Here is a 22,766-nt window from a genome sequence, read left to right as displayed (position 1 = left end):
GTGGTATTTTCAAACACAGAATGTTAAAATCACCCACACTAAATGATGCACTTTAACATTCTGAGTTCTGGCATACTAAACTTTATTTTCCTATCTTATTTCCTGGGTTAATTATTTTTATAATATGTTCTAATCCAACTTCCCAATCTGGCCTATGGGAACAGATAGCCTTGCAATAGTGAAAAACGAAATTGAGCGTTTCACCATCAAGACATGCCCCACACACACAGGGCTTGTCCTACCTTTCGCATACAATGCACTTTTCCCACAGGGGTACCTTGGGCCTACCTTGGGGGTGACTAACATGCAGAAAAAGGAAGGTTTAGGGACTGGCAAGTGTGTGCACTTGCCAAGACGACATGGCAGATTCCAGACTGCACACAGGCTCTGATATGGCAGGCCTGAGCCACATTTTACAAGCTGCTTCTGTGGGTAGCACAATCAGTGCTGCAAGCTACCAGCAGCAATTGATTTACAGGCCCTGGGCACACATGGTGCACTGTACTAGGGTCTGACAAGTAAATCAAATAACCAATCATGAAATCACTAATCCATAACACAACTTACAAAATAGAGCATATGCACTTTAGCACTGATCAGCAGTGGTGAAGTGCCCAGAGTCCTAAAACCACTAACAGGTCAGAAAAAAAAATACAAGAGGAAGGCAAAAAGTTCAGGGATGATCCTGCAAAAAGGGCCAAGTCCAACACCTCTTAACCCAGGTGTTTTAAGACAGATGGGTTGATCAAGTGAAGGCATCCATTTCCCTCAGGAGTGCTGACGGAGGCCGCTCCTACCAATCCGTGCACTGTTCACATGCTGGTAAACAGCATGTGAGCAGGTCCGGATTGGTCGAGGGAGTTAGCTGGGGCCTGCACGGCAGTCCCTGCAGAAGAGGCCGGAGTGAGAGGAGGATGCCATTGTCCCGTTCGGTAAGTGTTTTTATTTGTACACATTTTGTTTGCCCACCACCCCCATTCTAAGTAGATGCCAGCTGCTACTGTAAACAACCACTGTCAGGGATGCATATAATGGTCCAGGGATGCATATAATGGTCACAAAACATAAAATCAAACAAAACGTGCCCTCAGCCCCCTAAACATTGTCGACAAAATTGCAATAAAAACTACAATATGGCAAAAAGTATCCTACATTTAAATGGAAAAGTACAGGTACTTTGTATCCGGGAGATGTACTTGGTACAGGTCTAGAAACCTTTTTTAATGTAATGCCCATCAAAGGAAAAAAGGCTTATTGGCATGAAGGAAAGGTACGTTTGACCTTGAATAGATGTAACTGGGAGCTCTAATTCAAACACATGATGACCAAAAAAATAAAAATGGGTAAGCACGAGGTGAAAAAAGCATTGGAGACTTATTAAAATGGCGCACTGGCACTGATGTGGATTTCTTTTATAGACGGATGTCTGTGGTTTGGTAAAATGCCATAATCTGCGCGAGAACCAATGGCTGAATTGGGCTGCCCCATACCCGTATGTTGTAGTGAGCAACAGTAAAATGTAAATGACAGTTGAACAGACCACTGGATGAAGACCTTATAGCTCATCTGTGTAAGTATACAAGTAGGCAACAAACGCAAAGGCCAGACCTACTTTTTTTTTTTTTTTGTGGAAGGAAAAGCAGTTTCTCTCTAGCTCCTATGTTGCTGCACTTGTTCAATGCAGGCAACTAATTAAACCTAGTCAAGCATAAAAACATGTTTGGATTTAGATCCTTACATCCTTACCTTTTTTAATGATCACAGCGATTCCATCACAAGTTTATATGCAACAAACCTCCGGTTATAAACTTTTGAAATGGGTCCTGTATTGTTACAACTCCTATTTGAGATGCATGGATATCTAGAGGGTTCAGGTTATGATGTCCTGTTATGCAGGATCTAATTTAATTCCCTACATCCTGGGAGATGTATTGATCCCCTTAAATTGAAATGATCTTCAAAACTGGAACAATATTGGGATATTATTGGTAAACAGGATCACAAGCTCTATTTCCAGGTTTTAGGGTAGGATCACTCCCAGTAAGATTTTTACGGTTAAATGGGCAGATAAAAGTGGAATCGACAGATTTTCAATTGCAGGGAGGAACAAGAGTCAATAAGCCACTTTTTATTTTTTTGTCCCCTGTACACTGCCCCCAGAACGATGTGGATCAAGCCTTTAAACTGATAGGGATACACAGACATGCTGAGGCTCTGAGAATTTTAACTACAGACCCGACGCCTACAATTGCTGTTGCCGTGGCTAAATTCTTGAAATGGGCTTGGATAATCCGCACAAAATACATAGCGGTAAATATGTGAAGATTAAGCTGTATTTGTCCATGCATTTATGCGTTAACCCTTGTGAATCTTTGTGCAATATTCCTCTGGATTAATGTATGTTGATGAAATTGTTTTTATCCCCCTTTTAAATTGTTATTCGACATAGTCTACTCTAGTTTAATACTTTTTAAAATATTTATTGTATGGATTTATAACGTATTTTTAACCAACATTCATGTAATATATGTATGTATACTTTTATGACTTAATTGTCGAATAAAGTTTGAAATGATATTCACTGAAACATATTGATGATCGCTGGAAGCCTGATCACTGAATGCATCTTGTGGTTGTGGGATATTGCTGGGCCTCCAGCAATGCTTTCATCTATTGCTCTGGCCTCTGTTGCATATCTTCTCTGCTCCCTCAGCCCTACTTGGCTAAACGAGCAACATACAGCGATATCTGCCTCAGTCTTTCCACCCCTGTCTAAGCATCCACGTTTACCTCAGTCCCATGGGTCAATGATATGACCCAGACCATTTGTGCCGCCATGGGGTTACCAACTTCGCCTCAGGTTGTCTTTTCTTTCTGTTCTTGTGCCTCGCGGTCAGGAGGGGGGTGTCTTGAAGCCTCCCCTTCAGCAGAAGCTCTGGTGCTGTCCTTTCGCCATCTCAGCCATGACCATTTGCTTTGCAACGTCTAGGTTTGATATTCAGATTTGGAGTTTAAGACGCCAACTGTATACCAGAAATAAGCCACAAACGGCTGCAAGAATTGCCCATGTTATCCTTGAATTATCCTTTTATTATTTGCAGATCAAATTTGTTGGGAACTGAAGTACATTCGAATTTGGCCTCAAAGATAACTAAATGGAAGTGCTGGCCACTCAGTGCTTGCACACAGCAACATGACTCCAAAGCCACTACATAGCCCCCACTACACTTGAGAAAATAGGTTTGATGCACTGGACACACTGTATGAAAAAGGGTCTGTTTCTTGTGAATTCTTATCCAAGTGGAAGGTTGATTGACCCTCGAGATATCTATAATTGCATTTAAGTAGGTAAATGTAAGGTCCTTTCTGAAGCTATACAACTTTCTTAAATTTGATGGTGCCTTTTAACATGAATTTTAAAGGTTGTCTCCAGTATTAATTTTTTAATTTTTCGTATTTTTTACAGGACTATTTTGCTTTGCCGTTTACTGCCTGTGAGAACTACTCTCCACAAGAAGCCTTCAGACTCCTGTATATGTGGCACAAACTGTATAGAACATTACCATATAACAGACAGATGCAAGACTTGTTCTTTTCTGGAGCACCGCCCTCTAAATACTGGATGCAGTGGTTGGTGTTAGAAGAGATGGTGCCTTTACCGTCCATCCAACTTCCGGCTCAAGAAATACAAGATATCTGGGGAATAAGCGAAGAATTCTTAGACGAGAAGCATAAAGGTTGGTAGTAAAGCAGTATTTGTTGTGGCTACTTACTCTTGAGTCTTGCTGGTCCTAGAACATAAATCTCTTTGGTGCACCCAGTATGATTTTAATGCGACAACGTTTTTGTAAAATTTTTTGGGGCGTTGGAGGATTTAGAATCTTTGTTAGCTCTGACATTGACGCGTTTCTAGTTCCCTTGTGATATCCTTTGGTTTTTTAACTCCATTTTTATTTGTCCACTGATCTTAAATGTGAGATTTTTAAAAGTGAACCAAACTAAATAGCGGATCAGATTCTTGGAATTTTCATTGGGTTTTGTTTCTCGCTTTGAATTCAGTTGCCATAAACTTTTTGCAATTTATATTGCGTTTAGCATTTGCATCATTCTGATTATTTGTCCCATCAAGCTTATTGTCCCCTCAATCTTTAATCTGAATGATCTGTAGAACACTCTAGTACCCAACAGGGTGTTCTGTGCTAGAAGTACAGTAATAGGAGACAAGCCATCCAAAGGAAATAACAAGGTCTTTAACTGCTTCCTCAAGTGCAGTAGGTTCCTTTGAAGATAAAGGTCTGTTTAGGATTCTAGGCGCCCGATATGGGACGAAGGCATCTGCAGATTTTGGGAACATTGAGAGCTCTGTTCAGAGAATGGATCAGAATATTGTAAAAAGGCGGGACTAGATCCAAAGATGGTAATGACGCATTGTTTTTAAAACAATTCACTTATGCGCGGGCAGACCATATTGTCGGAGCAAAAAGGAAATGAGTAATTGACAGTCCAGGTCAAGATGAGCTGTGACATTCTGAAAAACCAGAAGCAGATTGATATTATTGCAAGCCCAAACGAATGGTTTATATGCTCGAACACTAGCTTTCGACAAAGACCAGACTTTTCCAGCCGCACCCTACATGGTGTAGTGTGCTACCCATGTAGGCAAACGCTTCAACGCCCCACCCAAGGGTAGTAAGCGTTTTATACATTTTGTAATGGAATATAATCACTCCTTGAAAAAGGAGTGATTTTTCTCAATATTACCAATCTAAAAAAAAGTGATGAAAACCACTTATTTTTCTATTTTTTATTATTTTAATTTTTTTGTTTTAAGATAAAGCTTCATTGAACTGGATTCCCAAGAAACAAGTTTAATCAACAGGTAGTGAAGGGAAACCCAAATCATGAGGCATCAATATGTATTTGATAGCATCAGGGTCTACAGATGCAATGACTTGAGCTTTGTATTGAATTGAAATGGGTTTTCCTTTATCCGAGAGGCTTTGGAAATCCTTCATGAATGAAACTGGCCAACCAGTGTTCACTAGGGCAAACATCTGAGTCAAGAGCTTCTGATTAGAAGGAAACCCAACCAGAATTATTCTGGGCCTGGACTGGGGCTACATTATTTTTAAACGGTGCTGGACACTATAAAGAATCTTGCAACACTCCAGGCACCAGAGTAGGAACAGAGGAGTAGAAAGGAAGCCGCATTTCAGCTGCCTGGCAGCAATCTTGCAGAAAGTATTGAAACTAGGCTAAACCATGAGTCGGGGGCCAAGAGTCAAACCCTTCGTTCCAAACACTATGGATGAATCCAAAAGGATGATGGGTGTGATCCAAAATTAAACCATGCCACAAGACCTGCGGTTTGCTCCATGTGCAGTCTTTCAGACTAAGGAGGAGGTTTAGAATTACCCCCCCCCATATGTTGCTGCAGGAAGAGGGTGAAGTCAAAAACTGGAAGTATGAGAACAAGAGGGCCTGCGGGGCCTCCTCCCCCGCCCCACCAAGATGGAGGTAAATTAATAATTTGATGCAAATATAAAAGAATGAAAGCAGTGCATGACTTTGGATGTTTTAAAAGACAGATTAACTTGGAATACATATATCATTGCCTGAAGACAATTCAAAAAACCTGTGGGTGTCTTCAGTACTTGCCAAGAGGATAAATTGAAAGTGAATATACCACTTACACCAATTTAATAATATCTGTTGCATGGTTACGCCATTTTACGTGCTCACGTTCTTAAATTACCTTCTCTCCCTAAACATGACCACAGTTGATGCACATTCATTTACGTGCACAAACAGGATAATATTGTTTGAACTCTGTTTCGCTTACACTGGTATTTCGTAGGCACACTATCGGGCATCTTGAATATTCTGTACAAGGGCTAAGTTCATCACGCAAAATGTTGTTTGTTTTGCCTGGTCAACGACCGAGCTATCACAATAGAATAAACAAGAGGGCCTGCCGGGGCTATAGCATGATAACAAGGATGGTATTATATAAACATGAGCCCTTTGCTTGGACGGGGGAGCATTTTGCTGGCACTGAGGTCACCCACATCTCGGAATTGCAGGCCTCCTGTTTCCCTCATGCCAGGGATGCTGCCCAGCTCTCCACCAGGACGGTCAGCTTGATGACACTTACACACAGGCAACATGGAGCTAGATCATCTTACAAGGATTTGACAGATTCACTCACCCTAGACATAATAGGTTAGGATGTGCTAGGTAGGAGAACAATATATTACAGTACTTGTGTGCAAGCATAAATTCTCTAATAAGCAAAATGGTAGAACTGTTCACCATTCTCATAAGACTAATCACATTGTTTTATTTTTATTGATTGCAGCTCCAGGGTTTCACTCAAGAAACCCAATGCTTCAATAAATATTGAAATGCATTGCTGAGCATTCCTTGTTTATTTCTTAGGGTATAGATAAGTAACAAAGCAAAAGGGTTCTTGATTTGTTATCATGGGTTGGTTGAGTCCGTGTTATCATGTGAGTTTGCACAATCCATTTGTTACCTTCTTAGGTTAGGAGTACAGATGGTGCACTGTGAGCTGGCCAGGACTACGGCCAACATATTTTGATGGGTGGTCCGAAATGGGCACGCACAGTTCCAATGTCTGTTGTCCAACAAACACACAGTTTTACTAGGGAAAGTATAAGCCGTACGACAATCTACTACAGAAGTGCAGTCTCCTTTTTTTTTTTGGCTAAATTGGTTAATTTTACTGTGATTGCAAGTGAGATCATAGATTTAGTAAATGTCTTACATAACCTCAATGCCAAGCAGAACTTCAATTAATATGTGGCTCAAGTTTCATATTGAGGTTTGGAGTATTTTGAGGAGTTGCTTCTTTAGAGACAGGGGAGTAACACTTTCATCCGCTGCATTCAGTCTTTACATTAAAGTTTAGTGAGGGTCAAGTCCAAGGTAAACTAGAGAGCAAATGTTGTGTGTTTTAGGGGTGATAAAACCAAAAGGAGCAATACTATTGAGTACACTGGTATTCCAATGCTTAAATATAACACAGGAATGCGGTTGGTGAGACAATGAACTAGCTAACGCTGCACCCTCTTCTGAAATGTTAGCCATGAGGAAATATCTACTTTATTTGTAGCAAAGCTGATTAAAAAGAGGATTGGGCAGCAGTTTGTGAAGGGAAGAGGAGACTGCTGTTAAGCCTCTAAGTGTGATTTCCCTCCAACATGTTATGTTTCACACTCTCTCCAAACGATACAGGCCTATTTTGACTTCATTATGATCACTAGGACAGCCTGAAGTTTTGCCAGTCAAAAGTATTGTTTGGAGGCTTTCAAAACAAGCATCTGAAGGTCTAGGTGGAAAATATACCACGCTATGTACAAAAAGTACAAAAATAAATAGCATTTTTGGCAATTGCATAACCAGTCAATGCAAATTCGATGATGCCACAATTGTAGATTTACAAACACTGCTCCTCTCTTCCTGGTGTTGTGATATTGATGGGAGATAGTAAAGCCCAAGGACAATTCAACAGCCAGGTCGGGGTTCGATGAGTAACCTATCCAAATCTCTGAAGGAACTAGAGTGATGAGGATTAGCGATAAAATGAGATGTGCATTATGCTCATGAATTGATTAGGTATTAATCGGCCTGACACTAAAGAACGTGGTGGCACAGATGGAAAGCTGCAATGTTTGTGAAGTAAACGCCAATTGCCAGAGTGGACCTTTCAAGTTATTAGGTGTATAAGAAGGGCTACAAACAGGCCAATTAGGGGCTTGGCTTTTGAAAGCCACTGTGGGCGAAGAAATACCAGTATATCAGGAGTATAATTGATATGTTTGGCACCATCAATGGTTGCTTCTGCCCTCATTGGGCTCTCCGTGAGCTGGGCACAGGTTGGCTTACCTTAGGGGGGACTTTAAATTCCTGTTAGCTTTGGCAGTGGCTGCCCCTTTCCACCTAAAGAGGCCTCCCCTCAACATGGCTACACTAAACTACCCAACGTCCTGCAATATCAGCTCGTCTGCTTTCAATAGGTGGGGTAGATATTTGTTAGGGGGCGTTGTCTTCTGTTGAAAACGACAGTAGATTCTATGGATTGTTTTCGGTGATCAAAAAACGCAAGGGTTATTCTGTTGGACCTCTAGCTAACATGAGCATTTTCCATTGGAGAGTACATCACTTCTGCAGAGCAGAAAGTCATTGGTGTTAGTGACCAGTCTACTCCTTCAGGGGAGCTGCATTAGTGGGCATTTTGCTTTCAAATAGCATTGTATTGGATATCTTAGCAGAAGACATGACTCTCTATGGTCTCTATACACCCCATGCACATAATCGTCTGAGGACTTACTGATCAGTGGTACCACAGACTCCTTAAGATATACTAAAATGCCCCCTCACGCCAGGTATCACGTTTTGTCGAATTAAACACCAGGAACTGAATGGCAGATAGGGATTCATTCCCAAAGGAGCCCTTCTCATCGCTGTCTCTGTATTTCATCCAGCTTAGTGACCAGGCATGCTATTTCTCATTCTGATCCTTACCCCCAATAGGGGTTGACGTGATACTTGTGTTACAAAGAGGATCTTTTTCAAATTAACCATTCTAATTACAATGGGGTGTCCACACACAAAATTGTTTAACTCGTCTAGGGGAGCAGATCTGGGGACTTGCCACTCCTGGTGTAGTCTAGGAAAGTGGAGACTCGCTAACTGCAAGGGATATTTTATTTGTAACTGCAGAATGTGTCCACAGTAGCCTGCCGTCTAGCCCACTTGCGCTCCTACGTAAGGTATCAGCCTTTCAAGCTTTTATTGCCCTGCAGCTATAACAGGGAGTCAGACAACTGCTCTTTGAGTGACTTTTTCTGTCTGGCAACTTTTCCACAACTGGGGAACTGCAGGCACAGTCCTCTTTGGCGGTCCTTTGGTGCAGTGCAGTCTTTTGTGCATCCTCTATTTGGTGGGTCCACGGGGCAGCACGGCAGTCCTTCAATTTTCTTTCTAAGACAGTAGTGATCTGAGGTCTAGGTGCCACTATTATGCCGGCTACAAGCCTACTGGTTGGTGTTACTAACAGGCCAGTGGGCTGCTATGTTCCCTCCTGCCTGATAACTACTTACTGTGATGTGCTATCTAACTCTCCCATAGTGCACTATTCTGTCCACTACCAACATGGCGAGACCCTTCCTGGTGTGTGGAGCACCCCGCCCTGACCTTGCATCTCTGAAAGGTTCCCCCTCCCTGCCCAAGATGCCAGACCTTTCTTAGTGAAACTGGCATTTGTCCGTCAAAAGAAGCCTCCTCTTTGAAGCTTTCAGGTTAGACTCTCACCCTCTGACCATCCGGCTAGGAGGCAGTTGCCCCTCTTCCCATGGCAGATCATTTGTTTGTCTTATTGAGAATTAGTCTGGTCTCTTCCCAGGAGGGCAGCAGGCTGTCTTGATGACCGCATCAATTTGCATAGAAGTTGGCCACTGGAAAACGTGGGCATCAAAGTGGCAACTTAGTAAAGCTGCTATTCATAAAGTGGTTACATTAAATTGTAGGTAATCAACAAGTCTGGCTTAATGCAATGATTCTTTTGATACCTCCAAGTATCAGATTTAGTAGTCCCATCTGGAAGTTGGCACTGCTGAGTAATCAGCATGTAACTAAACACTAGCCCCTAGGGCTACTGGCCTTAAAACACCAAAGATGAACATGCAGAGTGTTAGACCTGCCATCCTTAGACTTGTCTTTCCTCAAACTTTTTGCCTGCTTACCTTCTCTTTTTGATGTATTGTTTTGTTGATCTTGGGACTCTAAGCCCTTTAGCACTGCTGACCACTGCTAAGTGCATGTGCGCCTCCCCTAAACATGGTGTCATTGGTGTATACCTGATTGGCATTTTTAGTTTACTTGTAAGTCCCTTGTGCAGCGGTATATCATAAACCCAGGGCCTGTAAATTAAATGCTGCCTTCAGCACAGATTGTGCCTCCTGTAGTTTCCTTCCCCAGCCTGGTACTGCTTATTAATATGAAACACACAGAGCTTAGTATTGTACGTCTGTGTCTGTGTATGTGTGTGTGTGCACCTCTGTAAACCTAACGTTCTAAAACAAGCTTTCATTGCATTCTGCTCGGACACACATGGCACAGCTCTACCAAGTCCATTAGGAACCAAAAGGGTTCCATCATTAAACTTGCACGCCAAAACACCTTCAACCCCAACAGCCTTTAAAACCTGTCTCGGGCCTGCCATTGCAGTGCCTGTGTGTTCAGTTTACTGCCACTTCGACTTAGCATTTGAAACTGCTTGCTAAGCCTTAGACTCTCCTTTTAATACTCATTCGGCACCCCTGGGGTAAGCCCTAAAAATCCCATGGCAGGGTGCTGTGTAATTGAAAGGTAGCACATGTTTTACATTTTACATGTCCTGGTAGTGGCAAAAAGCTAAATTCGTTTTTCACTACTGTGAGGCCTACTCCTCTCATAGGCTAGCATTGGGAACTTGTTCATACACTTTTAAGCTGTAATTCTGGATTAGAAAGAAGTAGTTGCATCATGTTTCATATCTTTGAAATGGTAATGATAAATCCTATATACTATTAAAGTTGGATTTAGCATTGCTAGTTTAGAAATGCCACTTTTAGAAAATGAAAGTTCAGGGCTCACTGTGCCACTGGATTCAAGCTATCCGGGCTGGTGAGGGGTGAAACCCCAAAACCGGTCCTAGGATGCTTGTTTCTGGTCCAGGGAGGACTGGCTTGGCAGTTCGGGCTGGACTGTTCCCATGAGGCACAGGGTCAAGACTGATTTGCATATGGCAATGTCTAAACTGAGGTGGCATGGTGAGTAAAAGAATGATGGATTTAACCCAGATCTCTGGAGTGGGGGTGAATGTTTTGATTTGTTCTGAATTCTGTCCATCAATTGTCTTTTACTTTTAGAAAGTGGACATTTCTCAGGCTCCTACTATTCTGTACCTTGCAGCCTGTCCTCAATACACGTCTGGTGTAGGTGACAACTACACTTTGTGAATTCCCTCTAGACAGCCACTAACACCGGAAGGGTGGGTGTGACAGATAAGTCATCTGTTCTCATCTACATTTGGATAGCTCTTCCTGGGCACAAAGAGAGGGACTTACTGAATGGGCAGTTTTCTGTCCCCCCCCCCCCACACACACACACAAAAGGCTGACTGCCCCCCTACTGGTGGTCTGGGAAGAAAGCGGGACCTGTGCACTTCAAAAGCCTGCTTTGAAGCCACCCCTCTCCCCCACTTCAAAGGCCTAAATGGGTCTCTGACCTTAAGAAGACAGTTTTTTACGGAACCTGTGAATAACTCTGCCAGGAATAAAGATTTCTTTGCTACAAGGATTGCCACTCTGACTGCTGCTCTGGAAGACCTGTTTTTCTGTTTCACTGTGCTGCTCTGCTGCCTGCTGATCTCTGCCCTGCTGAGAAGGACTGGACCCATCTCACTTGAACCCAGAGTGAATCCAAGGGCTGGCTGGGTTGATTCCTGTTCTGAAGTCCGGGGCCATCAGACTTCCTTCAACTCTGCAACAGCACCTGGACTCTATATGTGAGACCGGCCCTGCCAGTGGTGCTAATCCAGTCCTATGCCCTTCAAAAGTGACTTATGCTGTACAGAACCATCAAAATCGATGCAGTGCTGACTTTGTGCCGATCAGAACAAACTCATTGCTGACATCACTTTGACAAACTGTACGGCTTGACCCCGACGCAATGCCTGAATCATAAAGGGACTTTTTAATGAAGCCTTTATTACCTGCATGTATCAGAATCAACGCAAAGAGGCTTCGATGTCGACGCTTGCTCCATTCACTGTGCTTTTTCAGTGGGACCTGCGGGAGTCCTGTAGCAAGCCTGCCCTCCAACATGGTAGCCCTGAACTTTGGTTTTACCCCGGTCCAGCGCTAGTCTTTGATTTAATTTTTAAAAATTCATATCTTTGGTTCTACTTCTTGAATTTTTTTCGCTTTGGTCTCATTTTACTCATAAAAATATAATCTGTGTTTCTAAACCTAGGTGGAGTATTTTTGTGGTGTATTCATTGTGTTAGTGTGTGTTGCACAAATACTTTCCACATTGCCTCTTTAGATAAGCCAGACTACCCTGTGCCAAGCTACCAGAGGGGGAGCTCAGGTTGTCTTTCGTGTGTATCTAACTTACCCTGACTAGTGTGGCGGTTCCTGCTTAGGTTTTAACTTTCGGGACATTTAAAGAAATCAAAATAAATACCTTTTGTTTTAATAATTGCACCATGTCTATAGGGCTTGTTAGGTCTACCTCAGGAGTGACTTACAGATATTAAAAAAAATAGGATTTGGGCCTTGCCATGGATTACAATAGCAAAGTCGAATTAGCAGTCTAAAACTCAAAACTCGAACTACCAGTCTGATATGGCAGCCTGGAAGTCATGCTCTGCTTTGTCACACTCGTGTTTGCACAAGTTCTTCAGTCCACAGAGGGCAAACTTGAAGGCCGTGGGTACACCTGGTATTGTATACCAGGGACGAATATGTAAGTAAACGCATGCTGATTGAGGGGAGAGGATGTGGCCTAACGGCTAGAGCTCAATCATCATGTGGATCCCCTAATCACTGGAGCAATTCTTTAGTTGAGTACTGATTTCTTGCCCCAGTTTTACTGATTGGAGAGCCTGGGATATGTATTCTCTCATGACAAAACTCAGAAAGAGATCATGATCTTGGAAGGCCTTCGGCATTGTCTCTGGGTTTAGAGGCATGGCAATTTTTCAGATGTTGACTGAAAACTTCACCTCCTTCCACCTACTTGGCGCAGTTCTAGAATAGATCGTAGTGAGAGCTACCCCCACCCCCTCACTCAGACTCCATGCTGATACCCATATTGTGTGTAATATCACATTTTGTACAAGAATCGCCTGCCGTTAGCTGATCTTTCAGTGGTGTATACTCCGACCCCTTTTCCTCTGTCATGATGATCTTACCACTTCGCAATCTATCAGATTTTTGAAGCGCTCTACTCTCCAGTGAGGGTCTCAAGGCGCTGAAGGGGTAAGGGAGGGGAGGGTGTTCGAGAGGCTCCGTGGTCATCCGAAGAGCCAGCTCTTTGCACAGTTTTTGTGTGGCCAAAATGTGCTGCATTGGCTTACAAAAGTTGCCTTTTCTTGCTGCGCAATTTAGTCAACCTTGGCTCTTAATGTGACCCTGCCTTCAGGCTATCCAGTATACTACAATACAGATGGCAATCAATGTCTTTCAGCCAACACATGTCAAAGCCATGTGACCAACCACACTGAAAATTGCTCAAAATGAAAATGTGTTGATTTTACTTAAGATGAGGTTCAATGTAACAAATGTGAGTTCATAATACCTTTTTTTTTCTTTTTTTGTAGTAATGGACGAATCCTCCACAGAGTGCGCTTTTAAGTACGAATGGCAGGAGATGTACATTCTGACAATGAAATATTATAGCAGCTTCTCGCATCTCCAAAGACACGTCCTAAATAAAATGACCACTGAAAGTAAGTTTCATTGCAGTTGGTGTAAATATTGGTGAATACCCTGTGTTCGTAGGATGCCTTAAGTGGAGTGGTCATTTAAAAGTGGCATTCGCTTGTTGGCTGTGGCTTCAGTGGACTGAAGCGCCACCTGGGATAAGTGAATATTGGGATGGGAGATGCTATGGATTGATCTGCTATAGCTTGAAACTGTCTGTTTTCTGTCCTAGGTCATCTTCCAGACTGGGCTAGTTTTACCTATAGAACCGGAGGTGCATTTGTGGATTTTGTTGATGGGTAGTGGAATAAGAGTTTCCCTGTAATGTTCATGAGCCTAGCAAAAATGGGTTGATATGTGGTGCGGTCTCCTCTGGGACAAAAATGTAATTCCCTGTCAAGAGTGGTGCTTGATGTACACATTTCTGCTCCATGGTTTGTGTTCGTTTGGGAAATTGCGATACTGCTTACTTTACTGCTTTATAATCGAAACTTGAAGAGTAAAGTGAATTTTCAATTAATAAGAGGTATCGCAAGTGCTCTTCCATAGAAGCTGGCTTGGAGAAGCCTTGCTGTTTGCATATCTCTTGTTCTGCAAGTAAATGTGGTTAAATCCAGATAGCCTAAGCCCTTCTTTTAAAGGACCCGAGTTACTTGGCCTTTGCCTACATGAAATGTGTTTTTTAGGTGACCTATGAAGTTCAACAAAAAAAGCATGACTTGGCTTAGTAATACAAATGGTGGCCAACTGCCTCCTACAAGCTTATTGTCTCGGTTGCTATTACATTGGTTGCGTTTACTCTTGGAGGTACAATTTGCACTAATAAAATCAAAAGGCCCAACTTTTCAAAAAACTTGTGCTGACCTTAAGATACGTCATAAAGCCTCAAAGTATTCTTTTGAGCCTACCTTCACAGCTGCTGTGTGCCAAAGCTGCCCGATACCAAACCTGCCACCTTTGTTTGTTTCTACCCTTTTCCTCTGTCTGCCACCACCCATGGCGCATTGACTGCGTTCAGTTACAAAATTTAAGTCGTCATGCAACGTCGTTTGACAGAGTGCGGTTCATTCTTTTGCGTAGCCATCGGTTTACTGTTCCTTTGTATGCCTACAAATGTGGGTTATTTTGTCACTTTAAGTAGTGACCCTGTTCTTGAGGTATAGGTGGAAATAATGTCGCATGATTTCAACCGGATATTGAGCGTAGATTCTTCTTTTTCGAGTGCTTGCCCTTGACAGGGGGAGAGACCCCTAAAGTAAGCAAGATTCAACAGGTATTGTCTGGGCAAGATTTGTTTATTTGTTTAATCTGAATTCTTCTGGATAAAATTCCAATTCCGCACTGCTTTTTCATAAGGTGTTTGCAAATGTATTTGCACTCTATTGGTAAGAGTGGGTGAAAGGAAATAAAGGTAATTGCTTAACCCCTTGCATGCTGATGACGGCCCCATCTGTCATGCACTACGGCGCTCGTGTGCTAATGACGGCTGGGGGCTGTCAAACCCGCCCACTCGCGATTTTGCCGCACAGTTGCAGAATCGCGGCAGCATGCAAGGGGTTAAGTGAACTAAAACTATTGTTTTTTTTTATCTGCAATACGGAAAGTATAGCGTTCCTTATTTTATATTTGCATCCTACTGTTTTATACTTGCAACCAGGGACATTGCGGATTTTGGGAGCCCTGGCCCACATGGATTTTGGGGGCCCCTGTTCAGAGCAGCTTTGAATTTATGATCCAATTTCATCTCTTTCATGCCCTCTTTGACCAGGTTACTGACGGTGCACAGGTGCCCCCCTACACATTCTAAATGTTTACATCGAATATTCAGGGATAGTGAAGTATTGCAAAATGGCAGCAGCTAACTAATATATTGCAAATAATCTGACACCCTCCCATTTCTCATATGTGAGGTCCTGTTTATATCTCAAATAAACGTTTTTATGGATATTGCAGGAAATCTGAACACATTTCTCTACAAAATGTCTGTAACAGACTCACACATCACCCACATACATTTAGGAAAACTGTATTTAAACCAATCTATTTAAGAATTATCAAAAATCATTAGGGCAAGGCTCCGTGCAGAACAGAGTTGGTTCTATCAGAAGACCCCTTTGAAAGGCTGGGCCAGAGCCCACTTTACCAACTCTTATATATAGTATATTTAAAATAAAGTACGTTGATGTGAAATATTTAATGTCTTAGAACATAATTTTGTATAGCCCAATGGAGAAGATGTAGCCCATGAGATAAAGCAATATGTCGAGTGGGAGGTTTATATATTAGCTTGTTCATTGTCGTTGTCCCTTTTTCTCCCTGTCCTCATTAACTTTTGGAAGGGTTCCCCATTCTTAGAAAAAAACAAGACCCCATTTTGCCCATACCTTAAAAGGTCTCTACTTGCAAGGAGAATTGTGTACAGAATATCCAAAGTGACGTGTTTTGATGTACTTTCAACCCTCTTCAGCTCGCTTGTTGTGCAGCGCTCTGATACTGTGATGGTCATGTTTTCTCTTTATAAAACACAATAATACAAACAGCTGAGTTGATAGTGGGCATCCCCTGCTCAGAAAATTATCCCAATACCACTGACTTGGGTAGAATTTAATTTTGTAGTGCACTTCTGTCATTTGGACCCACAGTGTGAGCATGCAATAAACTCAATTCAAGATGAGGATTTTCACACTTTTAAATGATCAAATGGTGCACACTTAAAATTCCAAAAACCTAGGTTGCGGTTCCCCAGTAAGTTTTTTATTTTTTAATTTTTTTATTTGAAGTGTACCACTTTCTAGTCTCACACAGTTTAGGCTTAGCTGCTCCTGAAGCTCCGGATGTCCTGCTCATGTAGGTGGTACTGATGCTGTCCTATTGTGTATTTAATTGAACATAAAACAGTATTTATTGAATGCGAGCTACCCTGAGGCATCCAAGCGCTAGCTGCAAGATATAGAAGAGCTAGATGGTTTATAGAGAGGCCTTTTGGAACAACCATGTTTTGAGGACCTTTTGAAAAGGGAGATGTCCAACCGCTGAACGAAGATGTAAAGGAAGTGTTCCAGAGTCTAGCTACAATGTACACGTAGGACTTGCTGCTTATATCTTACCCTTTTAATTTTAGGGATTATGGCCAAATTTAAATTAGCTGAGCAAAGGCATTTCCCGGGGTGATACAAAGCCTGTTGTGCAGACAATGCTGATGTTGCGGTTACGTTTCTGTACTTGCCTTGATGGCTGATCAGGCCAATCAGAATGCAAGTTTAAACCATGACCTTGGTTGGCCATAAAGAAGGGTCCTCATTTGAAGTAGCTAGTGTAGGTCCTCACTAGATCTCTGCTCAGAAGAAAGTGGGTACCTCTGTAGCTCTGATCCGAAATAGGAATACACCAACATTTCTTTATAGTGAGGATTTTATGCTTTTAACATTGCACTATGATTTGTCTTGTTCTTGATTTTATACTTTAAGAGGGTCAGGGCCCACACTTTCCCCCTTCCAATAGTTAAAGGCACAATTTGCCCGGTTTCTTGTTGAATACATTGCATTAAGATTAGGCTTTTATTCAGCCTGCCTAATGAAACTAGGGACCACTCGCAAGCAGAGCGGTTCAATGCATCGGAGCTCCTAAAATTGGAGGCTTCAAGATTCTGACTGAGATCACAGGGCAGCATGGAATGGTGACAAATGCCTGAGGGGAAAAAAGAATGCGTCTCTAGCTTTAGTGTAAGAATTGACATTTGCCATTAATGTGGTTAGAATTGACATTTGCCATTAATGTGGACAAGAACCAAGTATTTCAGATCTGCGAATTTCAGGGATAGGATTGTAGTATTTTTTGTAATTCTCCATCGGAGAGCATGATGTTGACTCAGCCATACATGAAGGGGTACGCCCATACAACAAAAGGATTCCTAACCACTCGTACTAGACGACCTCTCCCTTCAGACACATCTGCCATAACCGTAGAACCCTACCAATGCTAATGCGACCAATACACTGAAGCATGAAGGGGCACTTGTAAGAAATTGGGTTACTGGTTGAGGGGGGTGAAACCCTTCTCAAGCAGCAACCACAATTCTTCTCAGGGCGAAGCCACAAGTAAACCCTAAATTAACCTGTGCCAAACCCTCTGGTAGCCTGGCTCAGAGCAGACCAGCTTAACTCTGAGACAACTATTCAACACTTCAAAGAGCAACACAGTAAGAGCACACTACACAAAGAGCCTGCACCAGATTTAGAAACATTGAGTATTTTTTTATAAATAAAGACCAAAATGACAAAAATGCAAGCAGTAGAATTGAAGATATGCAGGTTTAAAGATTTTAGCGGTGCCAAAAGCACAAAGTGCCAACTGTGAAAATCTGGTCACGCCTGAGTGGGACAAAGTCACAAGTTCAGGCTGACTGCGATGGAGCGCAGGCCAGCTACAAGGACCCAGTTAGGCCCGCTGCACAATGTACCTGAAATCCTGGTGTGCATTGCTGCAATCCGCGTCAAAGGTGCATCATGCAGTTAAAGTGATACGTCGGTTCTGAGATCCAGCGGGACCTGCATAAGCATCAAGAATCCAGTCAATGAGTGTTTGCGATGCAAAGTCCATAGTCTAGGCTGCCATTCAGTAGGGATGTGAAGGTCTGCACAGAGGATGACCCACACAGTGGCAGTTCCAAATAGGCTGCGGAGGCAATGCGAGTCTTTGTGATGGGTCCAAACCGTGCAGCAGCGGCAATGCAAATGCCCCGGTTCAGCTAGATCCACTGAGGCTGGAAGAGTACCTTAGAACCACTTCCAAGGGTCCAGGTCTGGGGTGGCATCACTTGGCAGGGTAGAGACTCAGATGGCAGTGTCAACGTTTGGAGTTCAATGTTGTTGGAGCCTTCTGTTCCTGAAGCTCTAGTCAGGCTAGCCAACTGGCATTGGGGTCCTGGATAGAACAGATGCAGATCCAGTCCTTTTCACCCAGGAAAGAGGGCTGCAGGCCAGCACAGCAAGACAGAAGTCTACTGGGGCAGTGGTCCAACCGAGTGGCAGTCCTCTGCAGCATTGCAGTCCTTCCTGGCTGAGCCACAGGTCCAGAAGTGTACTGAAGAGTTGGTGTCTGAGGTCAAGTATTTATACCCAGTTGTGCCTTTGAAGTGGGAGAAAAGCTTCTAGAGGTTTACCATTTTAAGTCCCCAGACATCCTGCCTTCTCTGGCTCCAGACTAACCCCAAGGGATATACAGCCCTTGGAGGCAGGACACAGCCTATTCAAGTTTTAAGTAGTGCTGTGCTTGGCTCTGCTCTCCCATCCTACCTGTGATGGGCCATCCTGATGTACCCTGAAGTATGTATTGTGTGGGGTTGTCTTGAAGGAATACACAAATTCTAACTGTTGGGTACACCCAGTCGTGTGACCCAGAGACAGGCTACTGGCTCTAAATGGCAAGGTCAGGAAAATACCAACTTTCTAAAAGAGGATTTTTCAAAATTGTAATTTGAAATCTGACATTACCACTAGTTAGGCTTTTTCAATACAATTCCAAAGACATCAAACATGATCTGGTCTCCTGCTAACATTTGGAAATGTTAGCTTATTAAATTAAATAAGGTAACTTCAATGCAAGTCTGTGGGAGAGGTAGACCTTGAAGTAGAGAAAAATAAATCTAACAGTCTTTCACAACCAGGACCTGCAATTTTAAGTTTTACATGTCCCACTTTTAAATACATTGCACCTTGCCCTAAAGGTTGTTTAGGGCCTATCATAAGGGTAACTTATATGAATTAAAAAACAAAAGGTTTGGACCTGGCAAGTGGTTTATTTTTCCAGGTTAAAATGATCTGTGAAAACTGCACACTCATGCTGGAATGGCAGGCGTGAGACTTGTTTAACCCCTTCCATGCTCATGACCAGGTCAACTCGTCATGGGCTTTACCTGCGCTGTGCGTTTGACGAGTTGACCTTGCCATGAACAATGGGCTTCACGATGGACCAGCACCGGAGGGGAAAACCCCCTAGCACCCAAGGTGTTAAAGGCTACTGAACTGGGTAGTACAACAAGTGCTGCAGGCCCTCTAGTAGCATTTAATTTAAAGGCCCTGGGCACATGTTGTACCACTTTACTAGAGACTTATAAGTAAATGAAATATGCCAATTTGACATAAACCAATGTCACCATGTTTTAGGAGTGAGCACATATACTTTAGCACTGGTTAGCAGTGGTAAAATGTGCAGGCCAGCAAAAACAAAATCTGCAAAAAAGGAGGAAGGCAAAAGGTTTGGGGGAAGACCACCCTAAGGCTGACGGGTCTAACAGCTCTTAACTAACCTATTCATCACAGGATTTTCTTCCAAACAGTACTAAATTAATCCCACCCACAAATGTTCTAGTGCTGACGAAATTCCTTTGATTTCAGTTAATTATTTTGATTGTTCTGGTGCTATACCCACCCATGTTTGTTCACTCCTACAAAACTCTGTGAAGCAATCACTTTCAGAAGATCGTCATTCGGCACCTCCATTCAACACAGTTAGTTCTAGTCCATTTCTTAAGTCCACATGTCTTGAAATGAGTAGGCTTACTCCGCCGTCTCTGCCTTATAAGCTAGTTTGAGTAAAGTCGTTAACATCCAGTAGGAATCTGGCTACCCTATCTCCTCTCACTGACTGTCAAGAATGTGTGCATGACACATGTCCCCTCTTAACACATGTTCACAAACTGGGCTGACCACATCTGCTTAACTAGATCAGATGCACTTTCAAAACCTGGAACTCAGTCACTATTCAGTGTTTTTCTGAAAAATGGGGTTGGAGGGCCCACCGGTTTTGCTCTGTGGTTTAGGGTGACAGCGAAAATATTTGCTATACCAGAGAAGTTTATTGCTCACCTTTACTGTACTGATGGTCCTGAGAAAGAGATTGGGTAAATAAAAGAGCAAGAGCCTTCCTGCGTTCCCTTTTGAGAAGCCAACCATTCTCCATATTGATTTATCAGGGCGAACTGTTTAACATTTCTGGTTCATTTTATGGCAACCCTTTATTTTGCAGTGGATGGTAGTCGAGCATTTAATATCTTGGGGAAATGCATAAACCAATATTTGGATAATTTATAGAATTTCCAAATACAGATTGGAAGATATATCTATGTTGAGAGGCTAGATTTTATTTTAGTTTAAAAGATTTATTGAAGCAAATACAAACATAAGTGCAACACTACATTAACATTGTAGAGAAATTGCAAAAAGTATTAAAGTATATAAGCGAGGCAGAATGGGAACTCAAGACCGCAACAATATCTGAAACTAGAACCAAAGAATGAAAGCAATGATAGTTATTTATGCACCTTAACAGATAGCATTTTAAATGTTTTAATGTGGGAGGAAAGAGGGGGAGGAAGGAGAAAAGATCAGTCAGGCAGAAGGTGGCAATGGAAAAACGTCTTTACCAGATATCATATGTTGGAAAATCTACATATAATCCCTACACAGTTAGTAATACAGAATATGAACTAAACATTGACATATAAGGCCTAAATAATATTTAAAAAAGCAAAATATTCAGGGCGGATGGAAGACAAAGGATCTTTCCTTATAATGCAATGCAGAGGTGGAGAAATAGTGAGGGGAGACCATAAGGTATCTTTTGAAGGCGTTGCTGAGATGTGGTAGCAGAGGCTCTATCCAACCTGCGATGGTAGCAGAGAAGGTTCCACCAAGCAGAAAAAGATACCTTAGTGGCATCCTTCCAGTTAGAGGTGATTATCTGAAAAGCTATAGCAATTAAAAAATCTACAAACAAGCCCATCTTGTGAGCGCCAAACCAATTTACAGAATTGCTACCCAGAAAAATGGAATAGATATCAAAAGGAAAATTGACAGAACAGGGGAAATTGATTTACAGACCGTGGTCCAAAACGATGTGATATTAGGGCAAGAAAGGAGTGTAGGAATGTGCCTGATGTACTTTTACCAAACCAGCAGTCCTGGGACCAGTCAGAGCTGTATTTGGAAAGACACTGTAGTTAAATACAACCTCTGATAAAAAAATAAGTTTGTGTGGTTCGGGCAAGAGGTGTGGTGAATCTGTGCCCAAATGGAATTCCATGTATGAATAGAGGGTATGCTGCAAATCCGATTCTCATAGAAGTTCAATTTTACTTTTAGAGTGGAGGGGGGGGGAGATAAATGAATATATCTGTAAATATGAGCGGCCCGGAGAAGGAGACAGCAGATCAAAATGAGGTTCTGATGATGAGGAAGGAGATCCAGAGGAGAGAACTGGTGGGTTAAAAGGGATCGCAAGGAGTCATACTTAAGAGAAGGGGCAGGCAGGTGAAATTTAGTCTGGACTTCCTGATTAGAGAGAAAATGCGAACCTTGTAATAAATGTTTAACCTGAATGATCCTCTTCCAAAAAAAGTACGGTTAGAGAGTTTAATAGACTTAATATGCCAAGGAGATTAATCCAGGAACAATTGTAAAGGTGTATGAGATTTGCTAATGATAGGATTGAATGAGAGTAAATTGTGAAATAGTTGGAGAGTTGAAGAAACAAGGGCTATGACCGAAATTAGCCAGCGAAGAATAGGGAAAAGGATGAATCGGGGATTCCTCCAATGTATGCCAATCGATATAGGGAGTTCTTCAAAAGAGGACAGAAAAGGTCATGTTTGGCAAATTTAAAAAGGAGTTATATTGGCGAAAATTGTGAAAGTGGACCCCGATCCTTAGGAGCAGACAGGAAGGATAGAGATAAGAGTTTTCCGTTTATTCCAAAGAAATTTACTTAAAATACCATTAAGAGTTTTGAAAAATGTCAATGGAAGTTTTACTGGTAACATGGACAAATAAAAATTGATCACAGGAAGCATCATTTTGATTGAGTCAAGTCTACCCCACCATGGCCAAAATAAGGGGAACAATTTTCCTGCCATACTGTTCACTTTTGAATAAACTTCTTCCAAATTAACTTGAACTGTTCAGGCAATGTAGGAAGAATACTTGATTCCCAAGCAAGTAATGCTGTTGGTGTTCCATTTGAAACCAGTTCTGTCAAACAAGCGATTAAAGAATTGTGATGTAGATCTAGGTCTTCTAAAGAATTACACCCAAGAGTAGCGTATGTGCGTATACACCACACGTCTGTCTGGTCATATTCTGATCAGATTACCTTAGTTGTATTTTTACCAAATTCTGCTCAAACTTTTTTTTTCCATTCTAGCTTCAATGAAACATAAATAAGCATTAGAGGATGTGACTCAGCCCGGCCTTGAACATTCTATTCTGTGTGCAAGAG

At 42.2% G+C, this 22,766-nt stretch overlaps 1 protein-coding gene across 1 annotated transcript in view; it reads left to right on the top strand.

Moving 5' to 3' along the window:
* LOC147664999 (uncharacterized) overlaps window positions 1–22,766 on the top strand; it is a 125,451-nt gene that overhangs the window by 43,824 nt on the left and 58,861 nt on the right. The window contains exons 2-3 of the mRNA XM_086949829.1: window positions 3,467–3,737; window positions 13,391–13,519. Of these exons, the coding sequence (XP_086805955.1) occupies window positions 3,467–3,737; window positions 13,391–13,519 (400 nt within the window). The remainder of the gene's footprint in view (window positions 1–3,466; window positions 3,738–13,390; window positions 13,520–22,766) is intronic.

Source organism: Lissotriton vulgaris, unplaced genomic scaffold (assembly GCF_964263255.1).
Source record: "Lissotriton vulgaris unplaced genomic scaffold, aLisVul1.2 SCAFFOLD_772, whole genome shotgun sequence".
NCBI classification, from domain to species: Eukaryota; Metazoa; Chordata; class Amphibia; order Caudata; family Salamandridae; genus Lissotriton; species Lissotriton vulgaris.
The sequence above is the reverse complement of the archived record's forward strand: the minus strand, read 5'-3'. Positions and strand labels throughout refer to the sequence as shown.